We start from the raw sequence: 17,352 nt of genomic DNA on the forward strand, positions 1-17,352 counted from the left end.
GCACTGCTATTTGAATTCAGAATTGAGACGCACTTAGCCCGAGCGTAGTGTCATATATATAGCGGAAAGTCTAGGGATATTGGCCTTAGACACAGTTATATAAATCAATTAATTAAAGATGGAGTGATCACTGTTGACTATATACGTTCATTTAATAATCTTACGAATCCATTAACTGAGGGATTGGCAAGGAACTTGGTGTTGAGAAGTGAGAACATCAAGGGGGATAGGGTTAAAACCCATAAAGAAAGACCATTAAGGGTGAAGCCTCAACTTGACGCTTGATACAACGTCCAGTCTCAAGTTCAATGAGTAACAACATTCTTTATTGGTTGATAGCACTTGGTATTACCGACCCAAAGTAAGTGCTTTGTCCTGCAATTTGTTAAAAGCAGGTTGAGTTTTATAAATTCTCAATAGACCTATTGGTGGGTGCTCTTGCAGGAGCATATTAATAAGGGTCTACCTATGTGGATGCGAAGTGGCCCGTTTCAAGAACCTCGGGTTTGGTTTCTATGCATTCGCGAGAGGATTGGAACACAAGGCCTTATGGTGTTGGTTATAAAGAAATAATGTAATAGAATTCATGTGTAAGATACATCCTATTTTACAATATAGTGGTCGGTTCAAAAGACTTATCTTACCTGACTATTCAGTTTAGTAGAAATTGTATTCCGCTAATGCAAAGTTCAATCGCCAGATTATTTATTTATGCATGGGTTCACTTGTCTCTTAATTTCTAAAGGAAGTATTGGGTTGTTATTTTCACTTGAAAATGGTGGGGGATTGTTGGAATTTTCAAAAGAAAATAAAAGGAATAAGCAAAAGGAAAAGTATTTTTCTTTCTTCTTAAAAGAAAAAAAAATATACCTTTCTTTCTAAAAGAGTACATTTCTTTATGAAACAATGCAACTCTTCCCTAAAGGTTGCATCATCTCAGGTTGAAGGATTAAAACATCCCTATAAATAGATGAAATCCTAGAAATATTTCTATCATAAGAAATACTCAAAAAAGCAAAATTCTTCCTTTAGAAAAACTGCGCAAGTTTAGTGACTGCAGCATTATTCTTGTGTGTTCAGAGACTTGATTTCATTATTTCTTGGCTTTGATTCATTCTATCCCGGGAGAGTATTTGTGAGGGGCAAATAATTCTCTTTGGAAAGTGCTCCAAATAAGTAGAAAAAAAAAAACCGAAAACGCAAATTAAAAAGCTGAATTTTCTTTAAAAAAGTAAATTGAAAACCCTTTTTTTTTAAAAAAAATTTGAAAATTTGATTTCTTTTTAAAACCCATATGTTTTTTTTCCTTAAAAAAATAAAACTGAAAAGATGATTTTTTTTTAAAATATGGAAAAATGGATTTGTTAAAAATATGGAAAGCTTGATTATTATTTTTAAAATGTCTTAAAAGATCTTGATTTTCATGATTTCATTTTCTTAGGACACTTTTAGTTTTCAAATAAAATCCGAAAAAAGTATTTTTCTTGTCAAAATTTGAAAAAAAAAACTGATTTTTTTATAAAATTTCGAAAAAATTAATTATTTTTTAAAAATGTGGAAAACTATATTCATATTTTAAGAAAATATAGATTTTTAAGAAAAAAATTAAGCTTTTCAGTTTTTTATGTACACACTCTCCTTGTCAAGTCAGCATTTAAGGATAAAATATTACAATTTTAAATAGTTTAGGAGAATAATAAAATAAAATATTAGATAAAATGTGTCGTAGTAAAAACACTATAAGGTGAGGGATCTCACATTTTTTTCTACAAGTTGAATCACTATTTGAGGAATTCACAATATACACTAATTGCGCATCTCAGCATCTCACCACCATACAACATACGAAAAAAGGCACAAAAATGAAACTCCTCCGTGGCCAAACCCTAAAGCCCATTTTTCGATCAATTTCCACTAGCGCCGCGGGCGGGTCTGCCGTAAAATGTCATCAGAACGATGACAAGAAGAGCCTTCCAGCAAACAAGTACCTTAATTCATGGACAAAACCTAAAGATCCTAAAGAAGCTGAAGCTAAGCTCGCGTTTTTACGGCGTGAATACGCGAAGAAAGTGAGGGAAGTTAGGAAAGAGTACATACATGAAATGGAGATGCAGAGGATTGAGAAAATGAGGAAAGACGAAGCGAAAAAGGAAGCGCAAAGGATTGCTAATGAAGAGAGGAAAGTTGCTAAAGCTGTTGAGAAGAAAGCTAAAGCTATGGAAAGAGAAGCTGCTCAACAAGAGTTCCGCAAAACCCTGGTATGCAATTATTTTTTTTTGTCTTGTATGTGGGAGAGGCACAGAGCTAGCCTCCTCTTCTCCCTATTTACTAGTATTTGGGTGTGCTCGGTATGAAGGAAAGAGTGGGTTTCTTGCTTATTTTCTTGTGTTCCTAAATGGTTCACGTTGAGTGGGGAATTATGGCGGGGACTAGTCGTCGGTGATGTGCCAATTTGCAAGCAAATCCACTGGTTCAGGCCAATTTGCAAGCAAATCGACTAGTTCAGGAACCTGCCACCTCTCGTCACATAGGGATTAGGTAATATGCGTACCCAAATGGCAATAATTCAACTACTCTCATTGATATTATGATTTTAAGTTTGAGTCCCAAGGTTATTATTCCAACTCTTGGACCAAGTGGCTAATTCAAAAAATTAGAGAGTTGGGGATACGGGTTTCATAGTAGAAATGTTGAACTGAATCCATTTAATCCACCTATCATCAAACACCATTTGTCTGAGCATAGATATGAGATAAGACCAATTCAATTGGTCAAAGGCTTTTTAGACATCATATTTGCAAAGTAATCCAGCACTGCCTTATCTCATATTTTTTTCTACAAGTTGAATCGGAATTGACAATATACACTAATTGCGTATAAAGTGCATCTCAGCATCTCACCACCATACAACATACGAAAAAAGCACAAAAATGAAACTACTCCGTGGCCAAACCCTAAAGCCCTTTTTCCGATCAATTTCCACCACCGTAAAATCTCATCACAACGATGACAAGAAGAGCCTTCCAGCAAACAAGTACCTTAATTCATGGACAAAACCTAAAGATCCTAAAGAAGCTGAAGCTAAGCTCGCGTTTTTACGGCGTGAATACGCGAAGAAAGTGAGGGAAGTTAGGAAAGAGTACATACATGAAATGGAGATGCAGAGGATTGAGAAAATGAGGAAAGACGAAGCGAAAAAGGAAGCGCAAAGGATTGCAAATGAAGAGAGGAAAGTTGCTAAAGCTGCTGAGAAGAAAGCTAAAGCTATGGAAAGAGATGCTGCTCAACAAGAGTTTCGCAAAACCCTGGTATGTAATTATTTGTTTTGTCTTGTATGTGGGAGAGGCACAGAGCTAGCCTCCTCTTCTCCCTATTTACTAGTAATTGGGTGTGCTCGGTATGAAGGAAAGAGTAGGTTTCTTGCTTATTTTCTTGTGTTCCTAAATGGTTCATGTTGAGTGGGGAATTATGGCGGGGACTAGTCGTTGGTTATGTGCTAATTTGGAAGCAAATCCACTGGTTCAGGCCAATTTGCAAGCAAATCGACTAGTTCAGGAACCTGCCACCTCTCGTCACATAGGGATTAGGTAATATGCGTACCCAAATGGCAATAATTTAACCACTCTCATTGATATTATGATTTTAAGTTTGATTCCCAAGGTTATTATTCCAACTCTTGGACCAAGTGGCTAATTCAAAAAATTAGAGAGTTGGGGATACGGGTTTCATAGTAGAAATGTTGAACTGAATCCATTTAATCCACCTATCATCAAACCCCATTTGTCTGAGCATAGATATGAGATAAGACCAATTCAATTGGTCAAAGGCTTTTTCGACATCTAATTTGCAAAGTAATCCAGCACTGCATTATCTCATATTTTTTTCTACAAGTTGAATCGGAATTGACAATATACACTAATTGCGTATAAAGTACATCTCAGCATCTCACCACCATACAACATACGAAAAAAGCACAAAAATGAAACTCCTCCGTCGCCAAACCCTAAAGCCCTTTTTTCGATCAATTTCCACCACCGTAAAATGTCATCAGAACGATGACAAGAAGAGCCTTCCAGCAAACAAGTAACTTAATTCATGGACAAAACCTAAAGATCCTAAAGAAGCTGAAGCTAAGCTCGCGTTTTTACGGCGTGAATACGCGAAGAAATTGAGGGAAGTTAGGAAAGAGTACATACATGAAATGGAGGTGCATAGGATTGAGAAAATGAGGAAAGACGAAGCGAAAAAGGAAGCGCAAAGGATTGCTAATGAAGAGAGGAAAGTTGCTAAAGCTGCTGAGAAGAAAGCTAAAGCTATGGAAAGAGAAGTTGCTCAACAAGAGTTCCGCAAAACCCTGGTATGCAATTATTTGTTTTGTCTTGTATGTGGGAGAGGAATAGTGCTAGCCTCCTCTTCTCCCTATTTACTAGTATTTGGGTGTGCTCGGTATGAAGGAAAGAGTGGGTTTCTTGCTTATTTTCTTGTGTTCCTAAAGGGTTCATGTTGAGTGGGGAATTATGACGGGGACTAGTCGTCGGTGATGTGCCAATTTTCAAGCAAATCCACTGGTTCAGGCCAATTTGCAAGCAAATCGACTAGTTCAGGAACCTGCCACCTCTCGTCACATAGGGATTAGGTAATATGCGTACCCAAATGGAAATAATTTAACCACTCTCATTGATATTATGATTTTAAGTTTGATTCACAAGGTTATTATTCCAACTCTTGGACCAAGTGGCTAATTCAAAAAATTAGAGAGTTGGGGATACGGGTTTCATAGTAGAAATGTTGAACTGAATCCATTTAATCCACCTATCATCAAACCCCATTTGTCTGAGCATAGATATGAGATAAGACCAATTCAATTGGTCAAAGGCTTTTTCGACATCTAATTTGCAATGTAATCCAGCACTGCCTTATCTCATATTTTTTTCTACAAGTTGAATCGGAATTAACAATATACACTAATTGCGTATAAAGTGCATCTCAGCATCTCACCACCATACAACATACGAAAAAAGCACAAAAATGAAACTCCTCCGTCGCCAAACCCTAAAGCCCTTTTTTCGATCAATTTCCACCACCGTAAAATCTCATCAGAACGATGACAAGAAGAGCCTTCCAGCAAACAAGTAACTTAATTCATGGACAAAACCTAAAGATCCTAAAGAAGCTGAAGCTAAGCTCGCGTTTTTACGGCGTGAATACGCGAAGAAATTGAGGGAAGTTAGGAAAGAGTACATACATGAAATGGAGATGCAGAGGATTGAGAAAATGAGGAAAGACGAAGCGATAAAGGAAGCGCAAAGGATTGCTAATGAAGAGAGGAAAGTTGCTAAAGCTGCTGAGAAGAAATCTAAAGCTATGGAAAGAGAAGCTGCTCAACAAGAGTTCCGCAAAATCCTGGTATGCAATTATTTCTTTGTCTTGTATGTGGGAGAGGCACAGAGCTATCCTCCTCTTCTCCCTATTTACTAGTAGTTGGGTGTGCTCGGTATGAAGGAAAGAGTGAGTTTCTTGCTTATTTTCTTGTGTTCCTAAAGGGTTCACGTTGAGTGGGGAATTATGGCGGGGACTAGTCGTCGGTGATGTGCCAATTTGCAAGCAAATCCACTGGTTCAGGCCAATTTGCAAGCAAATCGACTAGTTCAGGAACCTGCCACCTCTCGTCACATAGGGATTAGGTAATATGCATACCCAAATGGCAATAATTCGACCACTCTCATTGATAGTATGATTTTAAGTTTGAGTCCCAGGGTTATTATTCCAACTCTTGGACCAAGTGGCTAATTCAAAAAATTAGAGAGTTGGGGATACGGGTTTCATAGTAGAAATGTTGAACTGAATCCATTTAATCCACCTATCATCAAACCCCATTTGTCTGAGCATAGATATGAGATAAGACCAATTCAATTAGTCAAAGGCTTTTTCGACATCTAATTTGCAAAGTAATCCAGCACTGCCTTATCTCATATTTTTTTCTACAAGTTGAATCGGAATTGACAATATACACTAATTGCGTATAAAGTGCATCTCAGCATCTCACCACCATACAACATACGAAAAAAGCACAAAAATGAAACTCCTCCGTGGCCAAACCCTAAAGCCCTTTTTTCGATCAATTTCCACCACCGTAAAATCTCATCAGAACGATGACAAGAAGAGCCTTCCAGCAAACAAGTACCTTAATTCATGGACAAAACCTAAAGATCCTAAAGAAGCTAAAGCTAAGCTCGCGTTTTTACGGCGTGAATACGCGAAGAAAGTGAGGGAAGTTAGGAATGAGTACATACATGAAATGGAGGTGCAGAGGATTGAGAAAATGAGGAAAGACGAAGCGAAAAAGGAAGCGCAAAGGATTGCTAATGAAGAGAGGCAAGTTGCTAAAGCTGCTGAGAAGAAAGCTAAAGCTATGGAAAGAGAAGTTGCTCAACAAGAGTTCCGCAAAACCCTGGTATGCAATTATTTGTTTTGTCTTGTATGTGGGAGAGGCACAGAGCTAGCCTCCTCTTCTCCCTCTTTACTAGTATTTGGGTGTGCTCAGTATGAAGGAAAGAGTGGGTTTCTTGCTTATTTTTTTGTGTTCCTAAAGGGTTCATGTTGAGTGGGGAATTATGGTGGGGACTAGTCGTCGGTGATGTGCCAATTTGCAAGCAAATCCACTGGTTCAGGCCAATTTGCAAGCAAATCGACTAGTTCAGGAACCTGCCACCTCTCGTCACATAGGGATTAGGTAATATGCGTACCCAAATGGCAATAATTCAACCACTCTCATTGATATTATGATTTTAAGTTTGAGTCCCAAGGTTATTATTCCAACTCTTGGACCAAGTGGCTAATTCAAAAAATTAGAGAGTTGGGGATACGGGTTTCATAGTAGAAATGTTGAACTGAATCCATTTAATCCACCTATCATCAAACCCATTTGTCTGAGCATAGATATGAGATAAGACCAATTCAATTGGTCAAAGGATTTTTCGACATCTAATTTGCAAAGTAATCCAGCACTGCTGTTATATCCCGTATTTTTGAACGTCGGATTATTTGCTGAGGTGGGGCCCACACATCGAGATTTTTTTGGAACATCTGAAAAGTCATATGGATCATATATGTAAAGTTAAACACAACTCATGAAGGACCCTTGGGCTAAATCAAAGTGGAAACCCTCCAAATGAATATTTTTAATAAAACGTTTTCGGGTGACCTGACTTCGAGGGGAAAAAACGGTATTATAAGTTTGGAATTCGGGAAAATACCAAGAAATAGAAGTTGTAAATAATTGAATTAGCTTTCCAACCATAGGTTGTGGATTTCCATGTGACGTCGGTACAAGGAGATATGGACGTTTTAAGGTCGAAAGGTCAGTGGGCTAGGCCCAACTCGGGATCAACCGGGTTGGCCCAAAAAAAAATGAAAATGAAAAAAAAAATTAAAGTTGAGGCCCAAATTAATGGGTGGCCGGCCATGTAGTTAAAAAGGGCCCAAACCCATTAATTCAATCATGTGGCAAATATATATTAAAGAGGAGCTTTGGAAGGTTCAAGAAAAACGAAAGAATTGAGAGAAAAAGTGGAAGAAGGCCACGGCCAAAGAGAAAGAAAGAAAAAAAAAAATTCTATCCCTTCAATCTTGATCCAAAAAATTTAATTTTTGTATATTCCTACCAGTGTTTTAAAAGGCGAAGGCGTAAGGCGGGGCGTTTTACGTCTGCCTCAGTGAGGCGTAAGCCCCGAGGCACGGGGCGTAAGCCCCATGGGGTTTTAATTTTTAGTATTTTATAAAATGATATAATTATAATAAATACTTTTAAATAGGTGAAATAGCGTAAAAAGTTGAAGAAAACTATAAATAAGTGATATATATATATATATATATATATATATATATATATATATATATATATATATATGCTCCACCCCCACAAAAAAACTAATTAGAGCAATCTATTATATGCTACTTACAAGTACAAGTGACTGCTCGTTACTTTTTTGAGATAGTAGAAGACAAGATAAATAGTTGGAAAAGAATATACATTAGACATTCTAATTTCTAGCAATAAAAAAAGGTCTTGACTTTTAAATTTAATGTTTCAGTTCCTTTTTAAAACATTTGAGTAATTACATGTTGACTTTTGAGAATTTGGGCATTATATTAAGGACTTATTTAACAAATTTCGTTTTAGTTTGAAGAAGTTTTCTGGGCTTACGCTCCAACACGCCCCAACAAAAAAAAAAACTCGCCCCAAACGCTCGGGCGTTCGCCCCAAACGCCCGAGCGTTCGCCCCAAACGCCCGGGCGTACGCCCCAAATTTCTGGGCGTACGCCTTTGGAGACTTTCGCCCCGACCCATCGCCCCGGGGCATTTTTGGTACGCCCCGCCTCAGGGCTCGCCCCGAGGCTCGCCCCAAAAACGCCTTTTAAAACACTGATTCCTACTAAGCTCAAAACACTCTTCAACGCGGTATAATTTTCATAGCAAGAAAAGCACTTTGGTGGCAAGTGAAAAAATTAGAAAAAGGTAAGAATTTTACTCTTTTATATTGGAAGAATTATATGTATATGTTGTAGTATATGGAAAGAAATGTAAAGTGTAAAAATTGTATGTTATAGATATATATAGGGGTGTGGCCGAAAATGGGGATTATTGGAGAGGAAAAATTGAAATTTTATTTGTTATGTTAATTGTGTTGTAGTGGTCTTGTGGAGTAAGTGGGAGAATGCTAGCCAAAAATTATATGAAAATTGATTGTATAATGATTGTAGGAAAATTGGTGAAGTTATGGGAAATTTGCATAATTATGAAAATGAATTGTTAAGGTGCAAATTATGAATATTGTGATAAAATGTGGGAATGGAAATATGTTACGAATATTTATGATGAAGATTAGAAGTTTTGGATGGGTTATGGTTTTGGTGAAAAATTTGTATACTTTGTATATTTTGTGAATATTTCGTAGAAATGATATGAAATATTTCCAAATTGTATTGTAATGACCTTGATTAGTAAATGAATATGAGAAGGTTGGTATTGATTTGAAAATGTGAAGTTGGAATGAAAACTATTACACTATGTTGGAAAGGAGACTAGTTATGATATATTGTGTTTTATAATGATTGTTAGTGTTGTTGGTGGTGTTGTTGAATTATTTTGGCCGAGTTAAATTTTCGGGGGTGCTATATGTATAGGGGAGATGCTGCCCAAATTTTTATAGACAAGTATTGATTAAGATTAGAATTTTTAAGCCTTGTGAATAGTTATTGGTCAATGTGACCATTTGCAGATTTCGGGCGAAACGGGAATTGAATCTGAACGAGCGTAAGGCGCAATTAAGGTATGTAAAGTCTTTCCCTTCATTCTTAGGCATGTTCTAAACATAATAAGCTCGGACGCGAGCCTTGGATACGACCCTGTTCCTAGAAATTCGAGATTGAAATTTGTTCCATTTCATTCAGTAAGATTGAATTAGTTTCCTTATAAATTGTCGCCAAAGTGACTTATGTGTATGCAACCTTCACAAACTGAGTCGGGTTGCTCCAAAACTCTCGTGAATGTTTCCATAAGGTCTATGATTCGTAATTTGAGTTCACCACCTCGATTGACCCGAGGTGGGCCCACAGATTCTGAGACCTCTTATTATGGTTTTGTTTGACTTATTTCTACACAATACCTAGAAGAAACTTCTGATCATTATTCCGCTTGTCAAATCATAAATGTGATGAGTCTATATTATATTTTGACATGTGCTATGATCCTAGAAGCATGATTTGGTATAATTAGTCATGCCATCCCCAAAAAGAGCATATATGTACACTATGATTGACGTCCGACTTCTTTGAAATGATCTGGTATTTGAACTGTTCTATTTGTTAAAGAACAACCATTCTGAATATTCCGTTGAACCCCATGGTATATCTGTTACGTACGAACGATCTCAGAAATTGTGCTTGACATAATCTGTCGCAAGCTACGAAAGGTACATTTTATGATTTATTGTTGGTTTGTCTAGTAAGTCTGGATTTATGTGCATATGTTTCTGCACTACTCTGTTCGTGCAAGTTACGGTATGTCTTTTCACTGAGCCCGGGCCAGGACATGATCTCGTGCGCACTTCTCTGCATTATTCACCGAGTCTCTCGTACTTGCGGGCCGGGACACGTTATCTGCATATGATTATGATATGATGATACGGGGATGGCGGCCAGGATGGCACATGATTATTACTCACCGAGACCCGCAGTAGAGGGCCGGTACACGTTATGTATACATGATACATGATTCGGACATGCATGATTCCATACTACCGAGTCCCTTAACAAAGGGTCTGGACACGTTATTTGCATATGTGATATATAATTTTGCTATACATGATTTCACCTACCGAGTCCCTTATCAAAGGGCCGGGACACGATATATGTTTATATGATGACATATGATCTGGTAAGCCTTACTTATCCTTTGGCATTATGTTTCTGAGGTCTCGGATAAGGTATTCACTTTTTGTACTTCGGACTGTGTCAGCTACTTCTTTATATCTCCAACTCTAACTGTGGTCCTGACATTTATATTTCTGCACTCATGTTTCCTGACTATGATTATATTTGTCACATTTCTGCTTTACATACTCGGTACATTTTCCGTACTGACCCCCTGTTCTTCGGGGGTTGCGCTACATTACCGCAGGTACAGACACACCTTTTGACACGCCGCCTGCTTAGGATCGCTATTCTGCTGTTTGGAGTGCTCCTTCGATCCGGAGCGAGTATTTTGGTATATATCTTCTGTTATTCACATATTCTGTACGTATGGTAACTTGGGGGTACGGCGGGGCCCTGTCCCGTCCTCTTATTCTGTTATGTCTGCTAGAGGCCTGTAGACATGTATGTGGGTTATGGGTTGTCACTGTTCAGGTAGGTACGTACGAGTTTGTGACTCTGTCTGTTATGATAGCCTTAACGGCTTATATGTCAGTTTAAGTATGTTTATGTGTTCGTATATTTTCGTGCGCTGTATTTATATTGTATGAATCTGTGTACCCCTAATAGGAATTAGCTGTTCGGTACGCCAACTCTGTTAGGTAAGTACGTACGGGTATACAGTTAGGATACCAGTCGCGGCCCACGGGGTTGGGTCGTGACAACTGCCTTATCTCATATTTTTTTCTACAAGTTGAATCGAAATTGACAATATACACTAATTGCGTATAAAGTGCATCTCAGCATCTCACCACCATACAACATACGAAAAAAACACAAAAATGAAACTCCTCCGTGGCCCAACCCTAAAGCCCTTTTTCCGATCAATTTCCACCACCGTAAAATCTCATCACAACGATGACAAGAAGAGCCTTCAAGCAAACAAGTACCTTAATTCACGGACAAAACCTAAAGATCCTAAAGAAGCTGAAGCTAAGCTCGCATTTTTACGGCGTGAATACGCGAAGAAAGTGAGGGAAGTTAGGAAAGAGTACATACATGAAATACAGGTGCAGAGGATTGAGAAAATGAGGAAAGACGAAGCGAAAAAGGAAGCGCAAAGGATTGCTAATGAAGAGAGGAAAGTTGCTAAAGCTGCTGAGAAGAAAGCTAAAGCTATGGAAAGAGAAGCTGCTCAACAAGAGTTCCGCAAAACCCTGGTATGCAATTATTTGTTTTGTCTTGTATATGGGAGAGGCACAGTGCTAGCCTCCTCTTCTCCCTATTTACTAGTATTTGGGTGTGCTCGGTATGAAGGAAAGAATGGGTTTCTTGCTTATTTTCTTGTGTTCCTAAAGGGTTCACGTTGAGAGGGGAATTATGGCGGGGACTAGTCGTCGGTGGTGTGCCTATTTGCATGCAAATCCACTGGTTCAGGCCAATTTGCAAGCAAATCGACTAGTTCAGGAACCTGCCACCTCTCGTCACATAGGGATTAGGTAATATGCGTACCCCAATGGCAATAATTCAACCAATCTCATTGATATTATGATTTTAAGTTTGAGTCCCAAGGTTATTATTCCAACTCCTGGACCAAGTGGCTAATTCAAAAAATTCGAGAGTTGGGGATACGAGTTTCATAGTAGAAATGTTGAACTGAATCCATTTAATCCACCTATCATCAAACACCATTTGTCTGAGCATAGATATGAGATAAGACCAATTCAATTGGTCAAAGGCTTTTTAGACATCATATTTGCAAAGTAATCCAGCACTGCCTTATCTCATATTTTTTTCTACAAGTTGAATCGGAATTGACAATATACACTAATTGCGTATAAAGTGCATCTCAGCATCTCACCACCATACAACATACGAAAAAAGCACAAAAATGAAACTCCTCCGTGGCCAAACCCTAAAGCCCTTTTTCCGATCAATTTCCACCACCGCAAAATCTCATCACAACGATGACAAGAAGAGCCTTCCAGCAAACAAGTACCTTAATTCATGGACAAAACCTAAAGATCCTAAAGAAGCTGAAGCTAAGCTCGCGTTTTTACGGCGTGAATACGCGAAGAAAGTGAGGGAAGTTAGGAAAGAGTACATACATGAAATGGAGATGCAGAGGATTGAGAAAATGAGGAAAGACGAAGCGAAAAAGGAAGCGCAAAGGATTGCAAATGAAGAGAGGAAAGTTGCTAAAGCTGCTGAGAAGAAAGCTAAAGCTATGGAAAGAGAAGCTGCTCAACAAGAGTTTCGCAAAACCCTGGTATGTAATTACTTGTTTTGTCTTGTATGTGGGAGAGGCACAGAGCTAGCCTCCTCTTCTCCCTATTTACTAGTATTTGGGTGTGCTCGGTATGAAGGAAAGAGTAGGTTTCTTGCTTATTTTCTTGTGTTCCTAAATGGTTCATGTTGAGTGGGGAATTATGGCGGGGCCTAGTCGTTGGTGATGTGCCAATTTGGAAGCAAATCCGCTGGTTCAGGCCAATTTGCAAGCAAATCGACTAGTTCAGGAACCTGCCACCTCTCGTCACATAGGGATTAGGTAATATGCGTACCCAAATGGCAATAATTCAACCACTCTCATTGATATTATGATTTTAAGTTTGATTCCCAAGGTTATTATTCCAACTCTTGGACCAAGTGGCTAATTCAAAAAATTAGAGAGTTGGGGATACGGGTTTCATAGTAGAAATGTTGAACTGAATCCATTTAATCGACCTATCATCAAACCCCATTTGTCTGAGCATAGATATGAGATAAGACCAATTCAATTGGTCAAAGGCTTTGTCGACATCTAATTTGCAAAGTAATCCAGCACTGCCTTATCTGATATTTTTTTCTACAAGTTGAATCGGAATTGACAATATACACTAATTGCGTATAAAGTGCATCTCAGCATCTCACCACCATACAACATACGAAAAAAGCACAAAAATGAAAGTCCTCCGCGGCCAAACCCTAAAGCCCTTTTTTCGATCAATTTCCACCACCGTAAAATCTCATCACAACGATGACAAGAAGAGCCTTCCAGCAAACAAGTACCTTAATTCATGGACAAAACCTAAAGATCCTAAAGAAGCTGAAGCTAAGCTCGCGTTTTTACGGCGTGAATACGCGAAGAAAGTGAGGGAAGTTAGGAAAGAGTACATACATGAAATGGAGATGCAGAGGATTGAGAAAATGAGGAAAGACGAAGCGAAAAAAGAAGCGCAAAGGATTGCTAATGAAGAGAGGAAAGTTGCCAAAGCTGCTGAGAAGAAAGCTAAAGCTATGGAAAGGGAAGCTGCTCAACAAGTGTTCCGCAAAACCCTGGTATGCAATTATTTGTTTTGTCTTGTATGTGGGAGAGGCATAGAGCTAGCCTCCTCTTCTCCCTATTTACTAGTATTTGGGTGTGCTCGGTATGAAGGAAAGAATGGGTTTCTTGCTTATTTTCTTATGTTCCTAAAGGGTTCATGTTGAGTGGGGAATTATGGCGGGGACTAGTCGTCGGTGATGTGCCAATTTGCAAGCAAATCCACTGGTTCAGGCCAATTTGCAAGCAAATCGACTAGTTCAGGAACCTGCCACCTCTCGTCACATAGGGATTAGGTAATATGCGTACCCAAATGGCAATAATTCAACCACTCTCATTGATATTATGATTTTAAGTTTGAGTCCCAAGGTTATTATTCCAACTCTTGGACCAAGTGGCTAATTCAAAAAATTAGAGAGTTGGGGATACGGGTTTCATAGTAGAAATGTTGAACTGAATCCATTTAATCCACCTATCATCAAACCGCATTTGTCTGAGCATAGATATGAGATAAAACCAATTCAATTGGTCAAAGGCTTTTTCGACATCTAATTTGCAAAGTAATCCAGGACTGCCTTATATCATATTTTTTCCTACAAGTTGAATCGGAATTGACAATATACACTAATTGCGTATAAAGTGCATCTCAGCATCTCACCACCATACAACATACGAAAAAAGCACAAAAATGAAAGTCCTCCGCGGCCAAACCCTAAAGCCCTTTTTTCGATCAATTTCCACCACCGTAAAATCTCATCACAACGATGACAAGAAGAGCCTTCCAGCAAACAAGTACCTTAATTCATGGACAAAACCTAAAGATCCTAAAGAAGCTGAAGCTAAGCTCGCGTTTTTACGGCGTGAATACGCGAAGAAATTGAGGGAAGTTAGGAAAGAGTACATACATGAAATGGAGATGCAGAGGATTGAGAAAATGAGGAAAGACGAAGCGATAAAAGAAGCGCAAAGGATTGCTAATGAAGAGAGGAAAGTTGCTAAAGTTGCTGAGAAGAAAGCTAAAGCTATGGAAAGAGAAGTTGCTCAACAAGAGTTCCGCAAAACCCTGGTATGCAATTATTTGTTTTGTCTTGTATGTGGGAGAGGAATAGTGCTAGCCTCCTCTTCTCCCTATTTACTAGTATTTGGGTGTGCTCGGTATGAAGGAAAAAGTGGGTTTCTTGCTTATTTTCTTGTGTTCCTAAAGGGTTCATGTTGAGTGGGGAATTATGACGGGGACTAGTCGTCGGTGATGTGCCAATTTTCAAGCAAATCCACTGGTTCAGGCCAATTTGCAAGCAAATCGACTAGTTCAGGAACCTGCCACCTCTCGTCACATAGGGATTAGGTAATATGCGTACCCAAATGGAAATAATTTAACCACTCTCATTGATATTATGATTTTAAGTTTGATTCACAAGGTTATTATTCCAACTCTTGGACCAAGTGGCTAATTCAAAAAATTAGAGAGTTGGGGATACGGGTTTCATAGTAGAAATGTTGAACTGAATCCATTTAATCCACCTATCATCAAACCCCATTTGTCTGAGCATAGATATGAGATAAGACCAATTCAATTGGTCAAAGGCTTTTTCGACATCTAATTTGCAATGTAATCCAGCACTGCCTTATCTCATATTTGTTTCTACAAGTTGAATCGGAATTAACAATATACACTAATTGCGTATAAAGTGCACTCAGCATCTCACCACCATACAACATACGAAAAGAGCACAAAAATGAAACTCCTCCGTCGCCAAACCCTAAAGCCCTTTTTTCGATCAATTTCCACCACCGTAAAATCTCATCAGAACGATGACAAGAAGAGCCTTCCAGCAAACAAGTAACTTAATTCATGGACAAAACCTAAAGATCCTAAAGAAGCTGAAGCTAAGCTCGCGTTTTTACGGCGTGAATACGCGAAGAAATTGAGGGAAGTTAGGAAAGAGTACATACATGAAATGGAGATGCAGAGGATTGAGAAAATGAGGAAAGACGAAGCGATAAAGGAAGCGCAAAGGATTGCTAATGAAGAGAGGAAAGTTGCTAAAGCTGCTGAGAAGAAATCTAAAGCTATGGAAAGAGAAGCTGCTCAACAAGAGTTCCGCAAAATCCTGGTATGCAATTATTTCTTTGTCTTGTATGTGGGAGAGGCACAGAGCTATCCTCCTCTTCTCCCTATTTACTAGTAGTTGGGTGTGCTCGGTATGAAGGAAAGAGTGAGTTTCTTGCTTATTTTCTTGTGTTCCTAAAGGGTTCACGTTGAGTGGGGAATTATGGCGGGGACTAGTCGTCGGTGATGTGCCAATTTGCAAGCAAATCCACTGGTTCAGGCCAATTTGCAAGCAAATCGACTAGTTCAGGAACCTGCCACCTCTCGTCACATAGGGATTAGGTAATATGCATACCCAAATGGCAATAATTCGACCACTCTCATTGATAGTATTATTTTAAGTTTGAGTCCCAGGGTTATTATTCCAACTCTTGGACCAAGTGGCTAATTCAAAAAATTAGAGAGTTGGGGATACGGGTTTCATAGTAGAAATGTTGAACTGAATCCATTTAATCCACCTATCATCAAACCCCATTTGTCTGAGCATAGATATGAGATAAGACCAATTCAATTAGTCAAAGGCTTTTTCGACATCTAATTTGCAAAGTAATCCAGCACTGCCTTATCTCATATTTTTTTCTACAAGTTGAATCGGAATTGACAATATACACTAATTGCGTATAAAGTGCATCTCAGCATCTCTCCACCATACAACATACGAAAAAAGCACAAAAATGAAACTCCTCCGTGGCCAAACCCTAAAGCCCTTTTTTCGATCAATTTCCACCACCGTAAAATCTCATCAGAACGATGACAAGAAGAGCCTTCCAGCAAACAAGTACCTTAATTCATGGACAAAACCTAAAGATCCTAAAGAAGCTAAAGCTAAGCTCGCGTTTTTACGGCGTGAATACGCGAAGAAAGTGAGGGAAATTAGGAATGAGTACATACATGAAATGGAGGTGCAGAGGATTGAGAAAATGAGGAAAGACGAAGCGAAAAAGGAAGCGCAAAGGATTGCTAATGAAGAGAGGCAAGTTGCTAAAGCTGCTGAGAAGAAAGCTAAAGCTATGGAAAGAGAAGTTGCTCAACAAGAGTTCCGCAAAACCCTGGTATGCAATTATTTGTTTTGTCTTGTATGTGGGAGAGGCACAGAGCTAGCCTCCTCTTCTCCCTCTTTACTAGTATTTGGGTGTGCTCAGTATGAAGGAAAGAGTGGGTTTCTTGCTTATTTTTTTGTGTTCCTAAAGGGTTCATGTTGAGTGGGGAATTATGGTGGGGACTAGTCGTCGGTGATGTGCCAATTTGCAAGCAAATCCACTGGTTCAGGCCAATTTGCAAGCAAATCGACTAGTTCAGGAACCTGCCACCTCTCGTCACATAGGGATTAGGTAATATGCGTACCCAAATGGCAATAATTCAACCACTCTCATTGATATTATGATTTTAAGTTTGAGTCCCAAGGTTATTATTCCAACTCTTGGACCAAGTGGCTAATTCAAAAAATTAGAGAGTTGGGGATACGGGTTTCATAGTAGAAATGTTGAACTGAATCCATTTAATCCACCTATCATCAAACCCATTTGTC

General features: G+C 38.8%; 2 protein-coding genes across 2 annotated transcripts in view; both read left to right on the plus strand.

The window, feature by feature from the left end:
- LOC132613587 (CMP-sialic acid transporter 3-like) overlaps positions 1–17,352 on the plus strand; it is a 91,242-nt gene that overhangs the window by 19,885 nt on the left and 54,005 nt on the right. The window lies entirely within an intron of this gene.
- Positions 1,863–6,604, plus strand: LOC132612668 (uncharacterized). The gene is made up of 6 exons (XM_060326783.1): positions 1,863–2,258; positions 2,883–3,312; positions 4,113–4,357; positions 4,697–4,709; positions 5,162–5,406; positions 6,149–6,604. The coding sequence occupies exons 1-6, from the start codon at positions 1,863–1,865 to the stop codon at positions 6,602–6,604; spliced, it is 1,785 nt and encodes a 594-aa protein (XP_060182766.1).

This window comes from Lycium barbarum, chromosome 10 (assembly GCF_019175385.1).
Source record: "Lycium barbarum isolate Lr01 chromosome 10, ASM1917538v2, whole genome shotgun sequence".
NCBI lineage: Eukaryota > Viridiplantae > Streptophyta > Magnoliopsida > Solanales > Solanaceae > Lycium > Lycium barbarum.